Consider the following 14691-nt stretch of genomic DNA (forward strand, 5'->3'; position numbering starts at 1 on the left):
CTCTCTCTCTCTCTCTCTCTCTCTCTCGCTCTCGCTCTCGCTCTCGCTCTCGCTCTCGCTCTCGCTCTCGCTCTCGCTCTCTCTCGCTCTCTCTCACTCTCTCGCTCTCTCGCTCTCACTCTAGCTCTTCCTCCCTCTTTCTCTCATATTTTGAAAACTTCATTTCAGTTGAACAAATTCCCTTTGTAACCCTATGTATTTTATGAATTTACAAACATCCTTCTGAGAAGGGATCCATAGGGTTCACCAAACTGCCAGAGGGATACATGACACACACAAAAAGTTAAGAACCCATCCCGGACCTAGTCCAACCTAACTACAGAAGAGAAAATTGAGGCCTAAAGGTTAACTGTTAAGTGATCTCATAGGGTCATAGATTTAGAGCTGGAAGGGTGTGAAAAGGCATTTAGCAGTAGGGCTTGGTGGAAAGGTCAGAGGGGTTCCAAAGCCAGGTGAGAAGGGATACTTACAGAGCACTGGGAACTTTTCAGAACTCTCCATTCTCTATCAACGGTTCTGCTTGGTTTCACTATACCAAACATCATCCCCTCCCCTTCCCACAACCCTTTCCTTTTTTTTTTCTTTTTTTTTTTTTGCAGGGCAATGGGGGTTAAGTGACTTGCCCAGGGTCACACAGCTAGTAAGTGTTAAGTGTCTGAGGTCATATTTGAACTCAGGTCCTCCTGAATCCAGGGCTGGTGCTTTATCCACTGTGCCACCTAGCTACCCCCCAACCCTTTCCTTTTGTGTGTTGTTTTGCCCCATTAGATTGTAAGTTTCTTAGGGGTGGAGACTGTTTTTCCTTCCTTCCTTCCTCCCTCCTTTCTTTTCTTCCTTTCTTCTTTCTTCCCTCCCTCCCTCCCTTTCTTTTCTTCCTCCTTTCTTTTCTTCCTTTTCTTCTTTCTTCCCTCCCTCTCTCCTTTTTCTCCTCCCATCTTTCTTTCCTTCCTTCCTTCCTTCCTTCCTTCCTTCCTTCCTTCCTTCCTATTTATATCCCCAGGGCTAGCACAGTGCCTAGCACTGTTTACTAAATTGAAAATTAAGACTTGCACTTGCTTCAAATCATACTATTTTTATTTATTGATTGATTGATGAGGCAATTGGGGTTAAGTGACTTGCCCAGTGACTAGTAAGTGTCAAGTGTCTGAGGACAGATTTGAACTCAGGTACTCCTGAATCCAGGGCTGGTGCTTTATCCACTGCGCCACCTAGCCGCCCCAAATCATACTATTCTTTAATAGACCCTGGAGTCCCAGCCTCCTGACACCCACCTAGGGGCTCTTTCCTGTATATTATGCCACCTTTCTTCAGGATTCAGAGCTGGAAGGAATCGGCCATCCAGTCCTCATTTTACAAATGAAGAAACTGAGGTCTAGAGAGGTTAAATAACTTGTCCACCGTCTCACAGTAGCCAGCATCAGAGTAGGGGTATGAACCTAAGTCCTCTGGCCCAAGACACAGCGACCAGGTGTGTATTTAGCTTAGTCATGAGGTCCCATTTGGAGTCCTGGACCCCAAAACGCCAAGTTTGGATTCTTCAGTTCAGTATTGTCAGGTATAGAGTAGCAGGCTGAAGATGAAGCGAATGATGCAATCACACACCCCGGCATCCAGCCCCGCCCTGTGATTGGTCATGACGTGGCTCTTCGGCCTCGGATTGGCTGAGTCAGCGTAGACTGGGGACGGAGCTTGGGGGACCTAGGGGTTGACACGTGGACCTGGGCTGTATTTCTTTTCTGTTGGTTTGTCCTGTTGTAGGTAACTGGGAGAGGGCGGGGATGAGGACCGGGGAAAGGGGCCGCTGCAGAGGAGGTGGGTGCCGTTAGGCTGGGAAGGCCTGCTGTCGGGAGGGGGTGTGGTACTGCTTCCCACAAGAAAAGCTTTCCTTCCCCATCATCCCAGCTCCGCCCCACTCGCATTATCTCCTGTAACTGGGAGATGCCACTTCCCTCCTTCACCTCTCTCTTTCCTTTTCTGCCCCCAGTTTGATTGTTCTAGTGAAGAAACGGACGCCGCCTCGTTCCCTTGGGTGAGCATTCCTCTAAGGAGCCAATCTGGGGGACCTCACTCTTCCGAAGGGGGAAGGTCGGGGGGAAAGGGATCATGGAGAGATGAAGCCATCAGGTGGGTAGCCTAATGGTAAAGGAGCCTGAGCCAACTGGAGCTAGACATGAAAAGGAGGGCAGTGGGCGGGCTCCTCCCCCGGGGGGCTGGGTATAGGAATGGGTAGATAGGAGGAGTTGCTCTGGCCTGTAGCTGTACTTTTTTCCCTTGTGCTTTTCAACTCAATCCAGCCACTTCTGTGTAGTGGAAGTTTTTCCCCTTCCTATCCAGTTCCAGCTGTTTTCGTTCTGCTGGCTGAGCCGAGCCTCTGGAATCATGAGTGTGGGCTTCATTGGAGCTGGCCAGCTGGCATTTGCTCTGGCTAAAGGCTTCACATCTGCAGGTAGGAACTGGGGGCCTAGAAGATAGGCTGGCCGCTCCCCAGCTGAGCTAAAGTTTGGGGTCTGAGTTGGCTGGGCTTAGTTGCCTTAAATGCCTTGTCCTAGTTCTCCACCCCACCCCCCACCTACTAGTGCCTTCCCTTCCCCCTAACGTGTATTTTACTACTTTGTGTGTACATTTATTAACTTTATATTTATGCTTATATATTTTTATATGTCCTTGTATCCCCCATTAGAATGCAAGCTCACTGTGAGTAGGGATTGTTTCTTTTCTTTTAAAAAAATTTTATTTGGACCCCAAACAGTACCAGGCACATGGTCAATATTATTGACTGATTGATAAGTAATGGGACAGGGAAAAGAAATTGCTTATTAAAAACTCGGTATCTGATCCAGAGAGTGAGAGTGAGTGAATGAGAGACAGAGGGAGAGGGAGGGAGAAAGGGAAAGAGAGAGAGAGAGAGAGAGAGAGAGAGAGAGAGAGAGAGAGATATCGATCGATCGATCGATCGATCTGGGCCATAAGTAAAAATAGGTAAAAATATATATACCTCTCTCTATAGATATTTTTATAGATATAGATTTCATTAGATATCTATAGGTAGCCTAAAGTCTAATGGTAAAGGAGCCTGAGCCAAATGGGTAAAAATATATATACCTCTATCTATATACCTCTCTATATAGATATTTTTATTGGCATAGATTTCATTAGATATCTATAGGTATAGTTGTTCCCCCCCCAATCTGGATTTCAGTCCAGTGAAGTACAACCTGGATAGAAACCCACTCCATATCAGCAATTGGTCTGTAACTTACATAAGATCTTAGAAAGTTGCCTGTGGGGGGCAGCTAGGTGGCACAGTGGACAGAGAACTGACCTTGGAGACAGGAGGACCTGAGTTCAAATTTGACCTCAGATATTTACTAGCTGTGTGATCCATAGGCAAGTCACTTAGCCCCTATTGCTGAAAGAAAGAAAGTTGCCTGTGTCACTGAGAGGTTATGTGATTTGCCTGTGGCCACACAGCTCATATGTGTTACGTAGAGGAAGGACCTGAACTCAGATTTCCCTTGCTCCAAAACTGGTCCTTTATCCTCTTTGTCAAGCACCCTCTGGTTCTACAGGGTGTCAATGCTTGTTCAGTGTTTGAACTTGAATCTGAAGTAGGTCTCAACTCTGATTTTTCTAGATGCTCCAGAAGCCCCCGGGACAAGTGACCCATAGTTTAATTTTGTTGTTTTATGAAGGGTACAAGATAAGGGATGGGGAGTAGAGGTTCCTGGTAGAAGACTCTGGGGAGCATTGGCCTTGAATTGAAACAAGCTTGCCTCCCTCACTAGGCATCCTGGCCGCCCACAAGATAATAGCCAGCTCACCAGATATGGACCTGGCCACAGTCTCTGCACTCCGAGTAAGTAGAGGGGATGGAGTATAGGTGGGAGGGAGGAAAGTGTTAGAGTCTATGGAGCGGAGTTTTGGCTTCCCAAACCAAACTGAATCCATTGGCTGATAGTCCAGGTTTGTGTCTTTGTATGTGTGAGTGGTTCTAGCCTAGCTTCTCAGACCTGGGAGCAGAGTTCAAAGGAGAAAACTACCTGAGCTTCTCCCTCCTCTGATACAGAGTCTTTAAACTACTGACTTCCCACCCAGGCCAGGTCATCAGCCAGGCAAGTCTGACTTGTGGGGACATCTCAGTGTGAATGTATTTGAAAACTACCCTTCTTTCGATCTAAGAACAGGAGACCACATATTCTTCCTCTACCCCCTTCTAGATGCCCTCCCCCTTTCCCAGACTATTATTATTAAGGTTTGGAAGAAGTTAACTGGGGGTTCAGTTGGCGGGATACTGAGTATCTGTATCCAAGGGATGGCACTGAGGATATGGTTCGTGGGTCTAACACTGGAACCACGAAGACTGATTGCTAGCATGAGGAACGCATTGGCAAACCACAGACCTACATACTGAAGGCAGTGTGTTTTGGTGAACAGGGTGGCACAGTGGGGAAAGTGCCCTGCCACACGGCAGCAGAAATGTGTACTCTGTTCTTCTGATGCCAAATGCAAAACCCTGGCCTGTTTCCCCATAATATTTCTCCAACTTGTTGCCTAGCTTTTCTCCTTCATCCCTGTGCATTTGGGTCAGTGTGAGGGAGTGGAAAGAAGAGCATTGGCTCTGGAGTTGGAAAACCTGGGTTTTTGTGCCAGAATGTATTTACTACGTGCCTTTGGACAAGTCTTTTAACCTTTCCAAGCCCTGGGTTTCTCGTCTGAAAAATGGGGATAAAAATACTTTTACCATCTGCCCAGCAGGACTATTGTGAAGCCAAGACTTCCTTGCAGGACTGTATGTATGATCATAAGCTCTTTTCTAGCATCTGGCCCAAGATTGTGCACATAGATGCTCAATAAATAAAGAGTTCATGAACTGGGGTGAAGGGTTACTCCCCTTTGCCCCAGAACTCAAGCTATTTGTCTGCCTAATAACTGTAGTGACAGAAACATTTGTAGAATAACAGGGTTTACAGAGGGACAGAAAAGCTTAGGGGGAGAGCAGTGACAGTGACTGGGGTATAGCTGTGAACAGGGATCTGGCTGATAATCTAGTTATTCCCTAGGGAAGCTCTGAAGCCTGACAACCTGGCCCTCAGTGTTCTTGCTGCTCCGGGCCTTTTCCTATGGCGTTATTTGGATGGTTTTTGGAGTGATCGTGTCATGAGTTCGAGAACTCCCTGCTTTTCCTCCACCATCTTCCAGCCCTCAGTGTTCTTAACGAAGATGTTCTTTTTGTTTTGTTTTGTTTTGTTTTGTTTAGTGAGGCAGTCAGGGTTAAGTGACTTGCCCAAACCAAGATATTCTTTGTTTTTGTTTTGTTTTGTTTTGTTTTTTTGCGGGGCAATGGGGTTAAGTGACTTGCCCAGGGTCACACAGCTAGTAAGTGTCAAGTGTCTGAGGCCGGATTTGAACTCAGGTACTCCTGAATCCAGGGCCGGTGCTTTATCTACTGCGCCACCTAGCCACCCCCAAACCAAGATATTCTTAACCATGATCTTCCTATCAATTTCTGCAGAAGATTGGTGTCAACCTGACCCCCAACAACAAGGAGACAGTGCAGCACAGCGATGTACTTTTCTTGGCTGTGAAGCCTCATATCATTCCCTTCATCCTGGATGAGATTGGAGCTGATCTTGAGGCCAGGCATATTGTGATCTCCTGTGCAGCTGGTGTCACAATTAGCTCCATTGAGAAGGTACCACTCCCGGGGGCAGCTAGGTGGGGGAGGGGAGCAGCTAGGTGGTGCAGTGGATAAAGCACCAGCCCTGGATGCAGGAGGACCTGAGTTCAAATCCAGCCTCAGATACAAGTCACTTAATACTCATTGCCCCACCAACCCCCCCCCCCCGAAATGGCACCACTCCCTTCAGCATTTCCCTCCAGGGTGGGAGATGGATGTTCCCAGGTGTTGGTGAGTTTCGGGACTAGTGGAGAAAGTAGTGTAGGGACAAAGGGATTTGGAGAAGGGGCCCATATTTGTGGAAGAGGGTAGATGGCACTGAAGGGTCCTTTGGAAGCTTAATCTACTTTCTTTCCCCAGAAACTAACGGCTTTCCAGCCAGCCCCTAAAGTCATCCGTTGCATGACCAACACCCCTGTGGTAGTACGGGAGGGTGCCACAGTTTATGCTACAGGAACCCATGCCCAAGTGGAAGATGGGAAACTTTTGGAACAACTAATGAACAGTGTGGGTTTCTGCACCGAGGTGGAAGAAGACCTTATTGATGCTGTCACTGGCCTCAGCGGTAGTGGGCCTGCCTATGTGAGACTTATGTTTGGGGGGGGCGGAGGAGGGAGGGAGGGGAGTGATTTAGAATGAAGAGGTTAGGGGCAGCTAGGTGGCGCTTAACCCCAATTGCCTCACTACAAAAAAAAAAAAAAGAATGAAGAGGTTAGGCAAGTGCCTGATGTGTGAACAGTGCCAATGGAGAGAGGATGAAGTTACTAGAGTTATCAAGGGCTTCTTCCCTTTGACAGGTATACCAAGGCTTCCCCTTTCCCCTTAAGGCTCAGTAATTCTCTCCCCTATAGGCATTCACAGCTTTGGATGCATTGGCAGACGGTGGGGTGAAGATGGGGCTACCTCGGCGGTTGGCAGTCCGTCTGGGTGCTCAGGCTTTACTGGTTGGTATCTTTCTGACCCTTGGACCATATCAAAAGGAAGCTCTGTCACTCAGATTTAGGGCTAGAACTTCAGGTTCCATTTCTGGGCTGGTGGAAAGGTTGGGTAGGGGCAACTCCTTAAATGCTTTTTTTTTTTTTTTTTGGTAGGAATCTAATGGATTCAGGGAACAGAGGACTCTCTCATAGCATATCACTATATTCCTTCCTCTTATCCATCTTTCTTCTACTGCAGGGAGCTGCCAAGATGCTCTTGGAATCTGAACAGCACCCTGGACAGCTCAAGGACAATGTGTGCTCCCCTGGGGGAGCAACCATCCATGCCTTGCACTTCTTAGAGAGTGGTGGCTTCCGCTCCCTCCTCATCAATGCTGTGGAGGCTTCCTGCATCCGTACCCGGTAGGCTCCCTCTCCTTCTTCCCTCTCCATTTTCTTCAAGGTTTCTGGTCCCAACCTACCCTCTAGAAGCCTAATCAGTAACAATCCAGATTAGACAAATGTGGCAGAAAGGAAAAATGACACCTCACTTATTTATTTGAATAGTTTGTCTGTTCCTTGTTCTGCTTTGCTACTACTCCCCTACAAACTTTTGGTAATTTTCTATGGATCAGGTGTTCTTAACCTGGGGGTTGACAGTTAGATTTCAGGTGGTCTATGATGGGGGTCTATGGTTTTCCCTCCATTTTTGGGGGGTGGGGTGGGTCAATGAAGGTTAAGTGACTTGCCAAGGGTCACATAGCTAGTAAGCGTCAAGTGTCTGAGGCCGGATTTGAACTTAGGTCCTCCTGAATCCAGGGCTGGTGCTTTATTCACTGCACCACCTATCTTCCCTATGATTAAAAAAAAATTATGTCTACATAATTGTTTTCCTTTGTAATCCTATGATTTTATTTTATACATTTAAAAATATTCTGAGAAGGGGTCTGCAGACTTTACCAAACTGTCAGAGGGGTCCATGACACAAAAAAGGTTAAGAACTGCTGCTCTTGGTCATGGAGCAAGATGGTACATTTGAAAGAATACTGGATTTGGAGTTGAAAGATCTTCATTCAAAATCTAACCCCAGTATTTATTAACTGTATGACCTTGGTCAAGTCACTTAGGCTAACTGAACATGAAATGTAAATTCCCTCTACCACAGCCCAAACAAGGTAATATATATATATAAAATATACATATAATATTAGATAGATAATTTCTGCTTGAATATCTACAACTAACTGTCAAAAAGCTCTTATTTTTATGATTCAGAAATCTTTCTGCTTCTCACCTCTACCCATTCATCTAAATTCGCCCCTCTGGAGCTTTGTGGAATAAGTTGAATTTCTCTTGCTCAAGATAGCCATTTGAATACTTGTATCGACCCCAAAGGAACATCCCCTGATTGTTTTCCTGGATGTGCTCTCCTTAGTCAGTGTCTGTCAAGTTCAGCCAGGCTTCAGTTTGGAGGTAGGGCTCCAATGGGCTCACCCACCTCTTACCAATAGAAATCCCAGATCTAGAAGTATCTTTTCTTTCTAAACCTTTCCTTCTAACCCTTTTTTTGTTTGTTTGTTTGTTTTGAGGGGCAGTGAGGGTTAAGTGACTTGCCCAGGGTCACACAGTTAGTAAGTGTCATTGTCTGAGGCTGGATTTGAACTCAGGTCCTCCTGAATCCAAGGCCAGTGCTTTATCCACTGTACCACCTAGCTGCCCCACTTCTAACCCTTTTTGATATGTACTCGGCAGAGAGCTTCAGTCCATGGCTGACAAAGAGAAAATCTCTCCAGCTGCTATCAAGAAAACTCTGCTGGATAAAGTGAAGCTGGACTCTCCTACAGCATCCCTGAAGTCATCCTCCCATCTCACCAAGCTAGTAGCTAACAGCCAGGCCCCTGGAGGCAAGCAAGACTGAGGAATCCCCTCTCTCTCTTCCCTCTGATCTCTGCTCCCAGACACACAGGAGAAAGCATCTCTATGTGGTGCTAACAGCCCTTGATTGAATATCAGGAAGCCCAAGTTCCACAAATGTGGATACCTCAGGGCTCTTTCCTACAGAGGTCAGCATGGGGACTTTCTTCTGCCAACTAGAAAGGTCAAGCTTGCTCCTCTTTCTCTTAAAATGCATAAGATTTCCTTAAGACTTACAGCTTCTGAAAAATCCAATGTAGAAGATAAGATTTTTGTTCTCTTCCTTTTTTTTTTCTTTTCTTTCTTTCTTTTTTTGTTTTTTTGTGGGGCAGTGAGGGTTAGGTGACTTGCCCAGGGTTATACAGCTAGTAAGTGTCAAGTGTCTGAGGCTGGGTTTGAACTCAAGTCCTCCTGAATCCAGGGCCAGTGCTTTATCCACTGCAGCACCTAGCTGCCCCAAGAAGATAAGATTTCAGTCATTTAGCCCCTTTCTTTCATTTTCCTCATGAAAACAACCTCTGCCCTTCCTCTGTCTGAAAGTTGGTCATCCCTGGAGAGGGTGCCAAGAGTGCCGAGTCCAATACTGGTAGCTGAATTGGACACATACGTATATTCTGCCTTAGAAGGGACAGCTCTGAATTCTTGCCCTAAGCCATGATTCCTGACTCTGAACTTAAGAAATAAAACAAGCATTTCCATAACAGAGTAGATTAGAAAAAGGTGATGATTTCAAGTGAAACTGCAAACCTATTATGTACAACTTGCTATTCCTTTTAAATATGTAATAAAGTTATCATGTGACTTTTTAAACTTTTTTTTCTCTCTCCCCCCCCCATGGCTACCATTAGACACAAATATGGAGGGGTGTGTTGGGGTGTGTGTGTGTAAAACCATACTATATGTACTTCTATTTATCAGTTCTTTCTCTGGATACAGATAACATCTTCCTTTACATGTCCTTTGTAGTTAATTTGGTTATTTATAATAGTCATAATGACTTAGTCACTCAAATTTGTTCTTAAAACAATACTGTTGTTACTATATATAATGTCTCTTGGTTCTGCTCATTTCATTCTTCCTTATTTTGCGCATCTATCTTTGTTCTATCATTGAGTTCATCATTTAAAAAAATTTTAATCATAAAAGTATTTTATTATTTTCCAGTTACATGTAAAGATAGTTTTTTTTCTTCTTTTTCTTTTTTGCGGGGCAATGAAGGTTAAGTGACTTGCTCAGGGTCACACAGCTAGTAAAGTCTCAAGTGTCTGAGGCTGGATTTGAACTCAGGTCCTCCTGAATTCAGAGCCACTGCTTTATCCACTGTGCCACCTAGCTGCCCATAAAGATGGTTTTTAACATTTGTTTACATATGGTCTTTAGTTCCAAATTTTTCTCCCTTCCTTTCCCCACCCCCAAGACAGAAAGGAATCTGATATAGGTTATATATGTACAATTACATTAAACATTTCTGCATTAGTCATGTGAAAGAAGAATCAGAAACAAGGGGAAAACCTCAAAAAAAACCAACCCAACAACCAAGAAGTAGAAACAGTATGGTTCAATCTGCATTCAGAATTCACAGTTCTTTTTTCTGGATATGGAGAAAATTTTCCATCATGAGTTCTTTGGAATGTCTTGGATCATTACACTGGTGAGAAGAGCCAAGTCTATCACAGTTGATAATCACACAATGTTGCTGTTACTGTGTACAATGTTCTCCTGGTTCTGCTCACTTCACTCAGCATCAGTCCACCCAAGTCTTTACAGGTTTTTCTGAAATCAGCCTGCTCATCATTTGTTACAACACAATAGTATTCCATTACATTCATATGCCACTCCTTGTTCAGCCATTCCCCAATTGATGGACATTCCCTTGATTTCCAATTCTTTGCTACCACAAGGAGGAGCTCATCATTTCTTATATCACGGTTGTATTCCATCACAATCACAAGCCACAAGTTTCTTTTCATAATTTCCTTGGATTGCTTTTATTTTTTTTCCTAATTTTTCCTCAATCTCTCTTATTTGATTTTTTAATTCCTTTTTAAGTTCTTCTAAGAACTCTTTTTAGACTTGTGACCATTTGTTGTTACTTTTTCGGGTAGGAGTGGCTTTTTAAAAAACCTTTCTATTTTTTTTTAAAGAAAAGGTTTTATCAATGGCTTTTGTTTTTACTCTTCAATCAGCTGACATGCAACATTTCATACCTGTAGTCCCCTACTTCTTTACATCATCTATTCTCTGATATACTTACACCCACATCTCTGCAAAAAAAAAAAAAATGCTCTTTCTGGCCCCAGGTTTTTTTTTTCCTCCAGGTTTTTAAATATACACTTTGTAATTTGTCATTTGCAACTGTCTATGCCTAGTTTAGCTTTTTGTCCTTACTTTTGTATCAGTATTTTTCTTTTACAATTTCTTTCTTTTTTGTTTTGTTTGTGGGGCAATGACGATTAAGTAACTTGCCCAGGGTCACACAGCTAGTAAGTGTCAAGTATCTGAGGTTGGATTTGAACTCAGGTCCTCCTGAATCCAGGGCCAGTGCTTTATTCACTCTATCACTTAGCTGCCCCTTCTTTTACAGTCTTTTATAATTTTTTTTTTTTTAGTGAGGCACTTGGGGTTAAGTGACTTGCCCAGGGTCACACAGCTAGTAAGTGTTAAGTGTCTGAGGCCGGATTTGAACTCAGGTACTCCTGACTCCAGGGCCGGTGCTCTATCCACTGCGCCATCTAGCTGCCCCTTTTACAGTCTTTTAAACAAAATTCAGTTCAATTCAACAAGGAACTACTATGTGCTAGACATTGTGGTAAGTCCTAGGGAGATGGTGATGATGATGATAATGATATAAACTAACATTTATATAGCACTTACTATATGCTATGCAGTGTGCATATTTGGTCCTCACAACAGCTCAGAGGAATAGGTGCTATTAAAAAATAGAACTGTTGCTCTCTTTTGGATCCGCCATCAACGGGAGGACCCAGTGGCACAATGTAGATTTTTGTGAAGACCCTGACAGGGAAGACCATCACCCTTGAGGTTGAACCATCTGATACTATCAAAAATGTCAAGGCGAAGATACGAGATAAGGAAGGTATTCCACCTGATCAGCAAAGATTGATTTTTGCGGGCAAGCAACTGGAAGATGGATGGACTTTGTCTGATTACAACATTCAAAAGGAGTCTACCCTTCATCTTGTTCTGAGACTTAGGGGTGGTACCAAGAAGAGAAAGAAGAAGTCTTACACCACTCCCAAAAAGAACAAGCATAAGAGAAAGAAGGTTAAGCTTGCTGTTCTGAAGTACTATAAGGTTGATGAGAATGGCAAGATCAGCCGCCTTCGACGAGAGTGCCCTTCTGATGAATGTGGTGCTGGAGTCTTTAGGGCCAGCCATTTTGACAGACATTATTGTGGCAAGTGTTGTCTAACCTACTGCTTCAACAAGCCAGAAGACAAGTAAATGTATATGTGTTAATAAAAAGAGTCAACTAAAAAAAAAAATAGAACTGTCGGGGCAGCTAGATGGCACAGTGGATAAAGCACCGGCCCTGGATTCAGGAGTACCTGAGTTCAAATCCGGCCTCAGACACTTGACACTTACTAGCTGTGTGACCCTTGGCAAATCACTTAACTCTCATAGTCTCACAAAAACAAAAACAAAAAGAAAAAGCAAAAAACTGTTCCTGCCCTGAAAGAGTTTACATTCTATTAGGTGAATACAACAGGTATATAGAAAATTAAATTTAAAACATTTAAATAATTTCCTAGAGAAGCATAGGCCTAATATGAAGGGCAGTTTATTAACAATAGTACAAGGGTTCTCAGGGGCTCAATATAAAGGTAGAGAAGAGTCATAGGCACGAAAGGGTGGGACTGCTGTTAATGGGTATGAGAGAGTGGTAGATAGGGAAGGTAGCCCAAGGAAATTTAGTGAGAGACAATCCAAGTTTGCTGAGCCGTTCTTGACCCACAATGAGGAGGTTCGCATGTTGGGCTACAGCAACTTCTGCCAGGCAGTGGAGCAGCACAGGGGCAAGACCATCTTCACCTACTTCACCAGAGATAAGGATGCTGAGGGCCGTAGCTGGTGCTCAGACTGCATGGAGGCCGAGCCTGTGGTCCTGGAGGTCCTCAAGCACATCCCCGAGGACACTGTGTTCATCTACTGCCAGGCTGGGGACCGGCCCTACTGGAAAGATCCCAACAATGAATTCAAGAAGAACTAAACTTGACTGCAGTGCCGACCCTGCTCAAGTACTTGACGCCCCAGATGCTGGTGGAGTTGAATTGTATGAAAGCCAGTCTGGTGGAGATGCTGTTGGCGGATGACTTAAAAAACGGGGGAGGAAGCTGTGCCCGACAGGCCCCTGACTCAATTATACAGGACCCTCAAGTTTGTGTGATAGCAACATTAGCCAAAATAATGTTTAGAAAGCCTCTAATGAATGTTTCGCAAATAGAGCACCCTTTATAAATGGTGGAAAAAAAGAAATTTAGTGGGCATAGGGTGTTGTCAGGCAATATTTATTTGCAGAGGGAATGAGAAGAGTGGCAGATTAAGAATCTTTGGTCCTACTTGATAAGGTGAAGACACGGGTTGGTAGAATCCTAAGACCTGGCTGGTCCTAGGGGGCCAAGGCATATCAGCCAGGTCAGCTCTGCCCCAGGGTTCACTTCAATGTCGAGTAATTATTTCCCTAGTGTAGAGGAGAATCTTTGGGACTAGACTAGTCCTTTATATCATCTTTTTTTTTTTTCAATTGGGCCAGTGCTTGGCTGTGACTTCAAAGTTTCCCAAGCTACCAGCTTGTCTCTCTTGATTAGCTCTAGAAAGCAAATCCTATAAGATTTCCCCTGGGGCTCACAAATTTGTCTGGTTAAGCCATGTAATTGCTAGTTAGTCATCCAAGTTAGAGTGCCCCAGAAGTTATTTGGAACATGTGGCTTGTGTGATAACCTCTAGTTTTCAAAAGGAAAGGAGGCAGCATTTATCGGAGCTCCCAAAATGCTATCTGGTAGCCTCAGACAATGGGTGTGTGCTTAGCCTACTATGGCAAGGTCACAACTTGGACTAAACAACTGGCCAGAGAGAGTGGGATAAATCAAGGAGCAAACAGATAGGGGGAGTGTGGTGTTTGGCAGGATCATCTGGGTTAAGAGGGGAATGAATGAGATTCCTGGGAAGAGCAGAAGTCCTCTGGGGCTTAAGAAAATGCTAGCTTAACTTGTCAATAGTCCCTTTATCAGTGGGGAAGAGGTCTTGACTGGTCTCCATTCTCCCATTAATATAATAGAAATAGAGACTCAATACAATGATCCAAGACAATCCTAAAATACTATTGATGAAACATACTATCCACCTCTAAAGAAAAAACTGATATTGATGGAACAGACTGAAGCGTGCTATTTTTCACTTTCTTTCATTTATTTTTCTTTTAATCAAGTTTCCTTGTCTAAAATGACAAATATGGTAATGTTTTACATAATCATACATGTATAAGGCATATCTGATTGTTTGCCGGGGGGGGGGGGGAAGGGGAGGGAGGGAAAGGATAAAAATTGGAACCCAAAACTGTAAATAAAAATGTTTATTATTAAAAAAAAAAAAAAGGAAATAGAGACTCAAGTACACTTGAAGGGTATCCACAATGAAAGTTAATGGATTTAGAATTCCCTGAATTCTGAGTCTGCCCTTTTTTGCCTCCTACATCAAGTCCTCAGTTCAACATTGGAATGAAGGGAAATTGTGAATAGAAAAGACTTGGTGGGGCAGCTAGATGGCGCAGTGGATAGAGCACCAGCCCTGGAGTCAGGAATACCTGAGTTCAAATCCAGCCTCAGACACTTAACACTTACTAGCTGTGTGACCCTGGGCAAGTCACTTAACCCCAATTGCCTCACTAAAAAAAAAAAAAAAAGACTTGGTGCCTATTGTAGGGGCCAAATTTAATATGGGGAGAGTTAATTGGGTGGCTCACTGTAACACTGGGGTTCAGAAAATAATGAGGGAAAAAGAAAAGAAAAGAAAAGAATGAGGGACTTCTAGGTCCAAAACTTCCTTCCCTCTGAACTGCCTTTTTTTAGTTATTTCTCCCAGGCCAATAAGAAAGGAGCTTAACAGCCTCTTTTCCACAAACAAATCAGGTTTTACTTAATGGGAATAAAATACACAGCAAAG

The 14691-nt window shown here is 44.0% G+C and overlaps 1 protein-coding gene and 1 pseudogene across 15 annotated transcripts; both read left to right on the forward strand.

Moving 5' to 3' along the window:
- Positions 1-1677: 1677 nt before the first annotated feature.
- PYCR1 (pyrroline-5-carboxylate reductase 1) lies at positions 1678-9314 on the forward strand. 15 transcript variants are annotated; one of them, XM_044004236.1, is made up of 9 exons: positions 1678-1742; positions 1985-2029; positions 2335-2446; positions 3786-3856; positions 5513-5692; positions 6038-6259; positions 6529-6621; positions 6854-7017; positions 8347-9314. In XM_044004236.1, the coding sequence occupies exons 3-9, from the start codon at positions 2380-2382 to the stop codon at positions 8510-8512; spliced, it is 963 nt and encodes a 320-aa protein (XP_043860171.1). In that variant the 5' UTR covers positions 1678-1742; positions 1985-2029; positions 2335-2379; the 3' UTR covers positions 8513-9314. The 15 variants fall into 15 exon arrangements, with proteins under 15 accessions (XP_043860171.1, XP_043860162.1, XP_043860161.1 ...); XM_044004227.1 differs by having other exon boundaries at positions 1679-1758; positions 1985-2124; positions 2295-2446; XM_044004226.1 differs by having other exon boundaries at positions 1686-1754; positions 1985-2124; positions 2295-2446.
- A 2152-nt stretch (positions 9315-11466) lies between these two features.
- On the forward strand, positions 11467-12014 carry LOC122755603 (annotated as a pseudogene).
- Positions 12015-14691: the final 2677 nt, after the last annotated feature.

The sequence above is a fragment of the Dromiciops gliroides genome, chromosome 4, assembly GCF_019393635.1.
Source record: "Dromiciops gliroides isolate mDroGli1 chromosome 4, mDroGli1.pri, whole genome shotgun sequence".
NCBI lineage: Eukaryota > Metazoa > Chordata > Mammalia > Microbiotheria > Microbiotheriidae > Dromiciops > Dromiciops gliroides.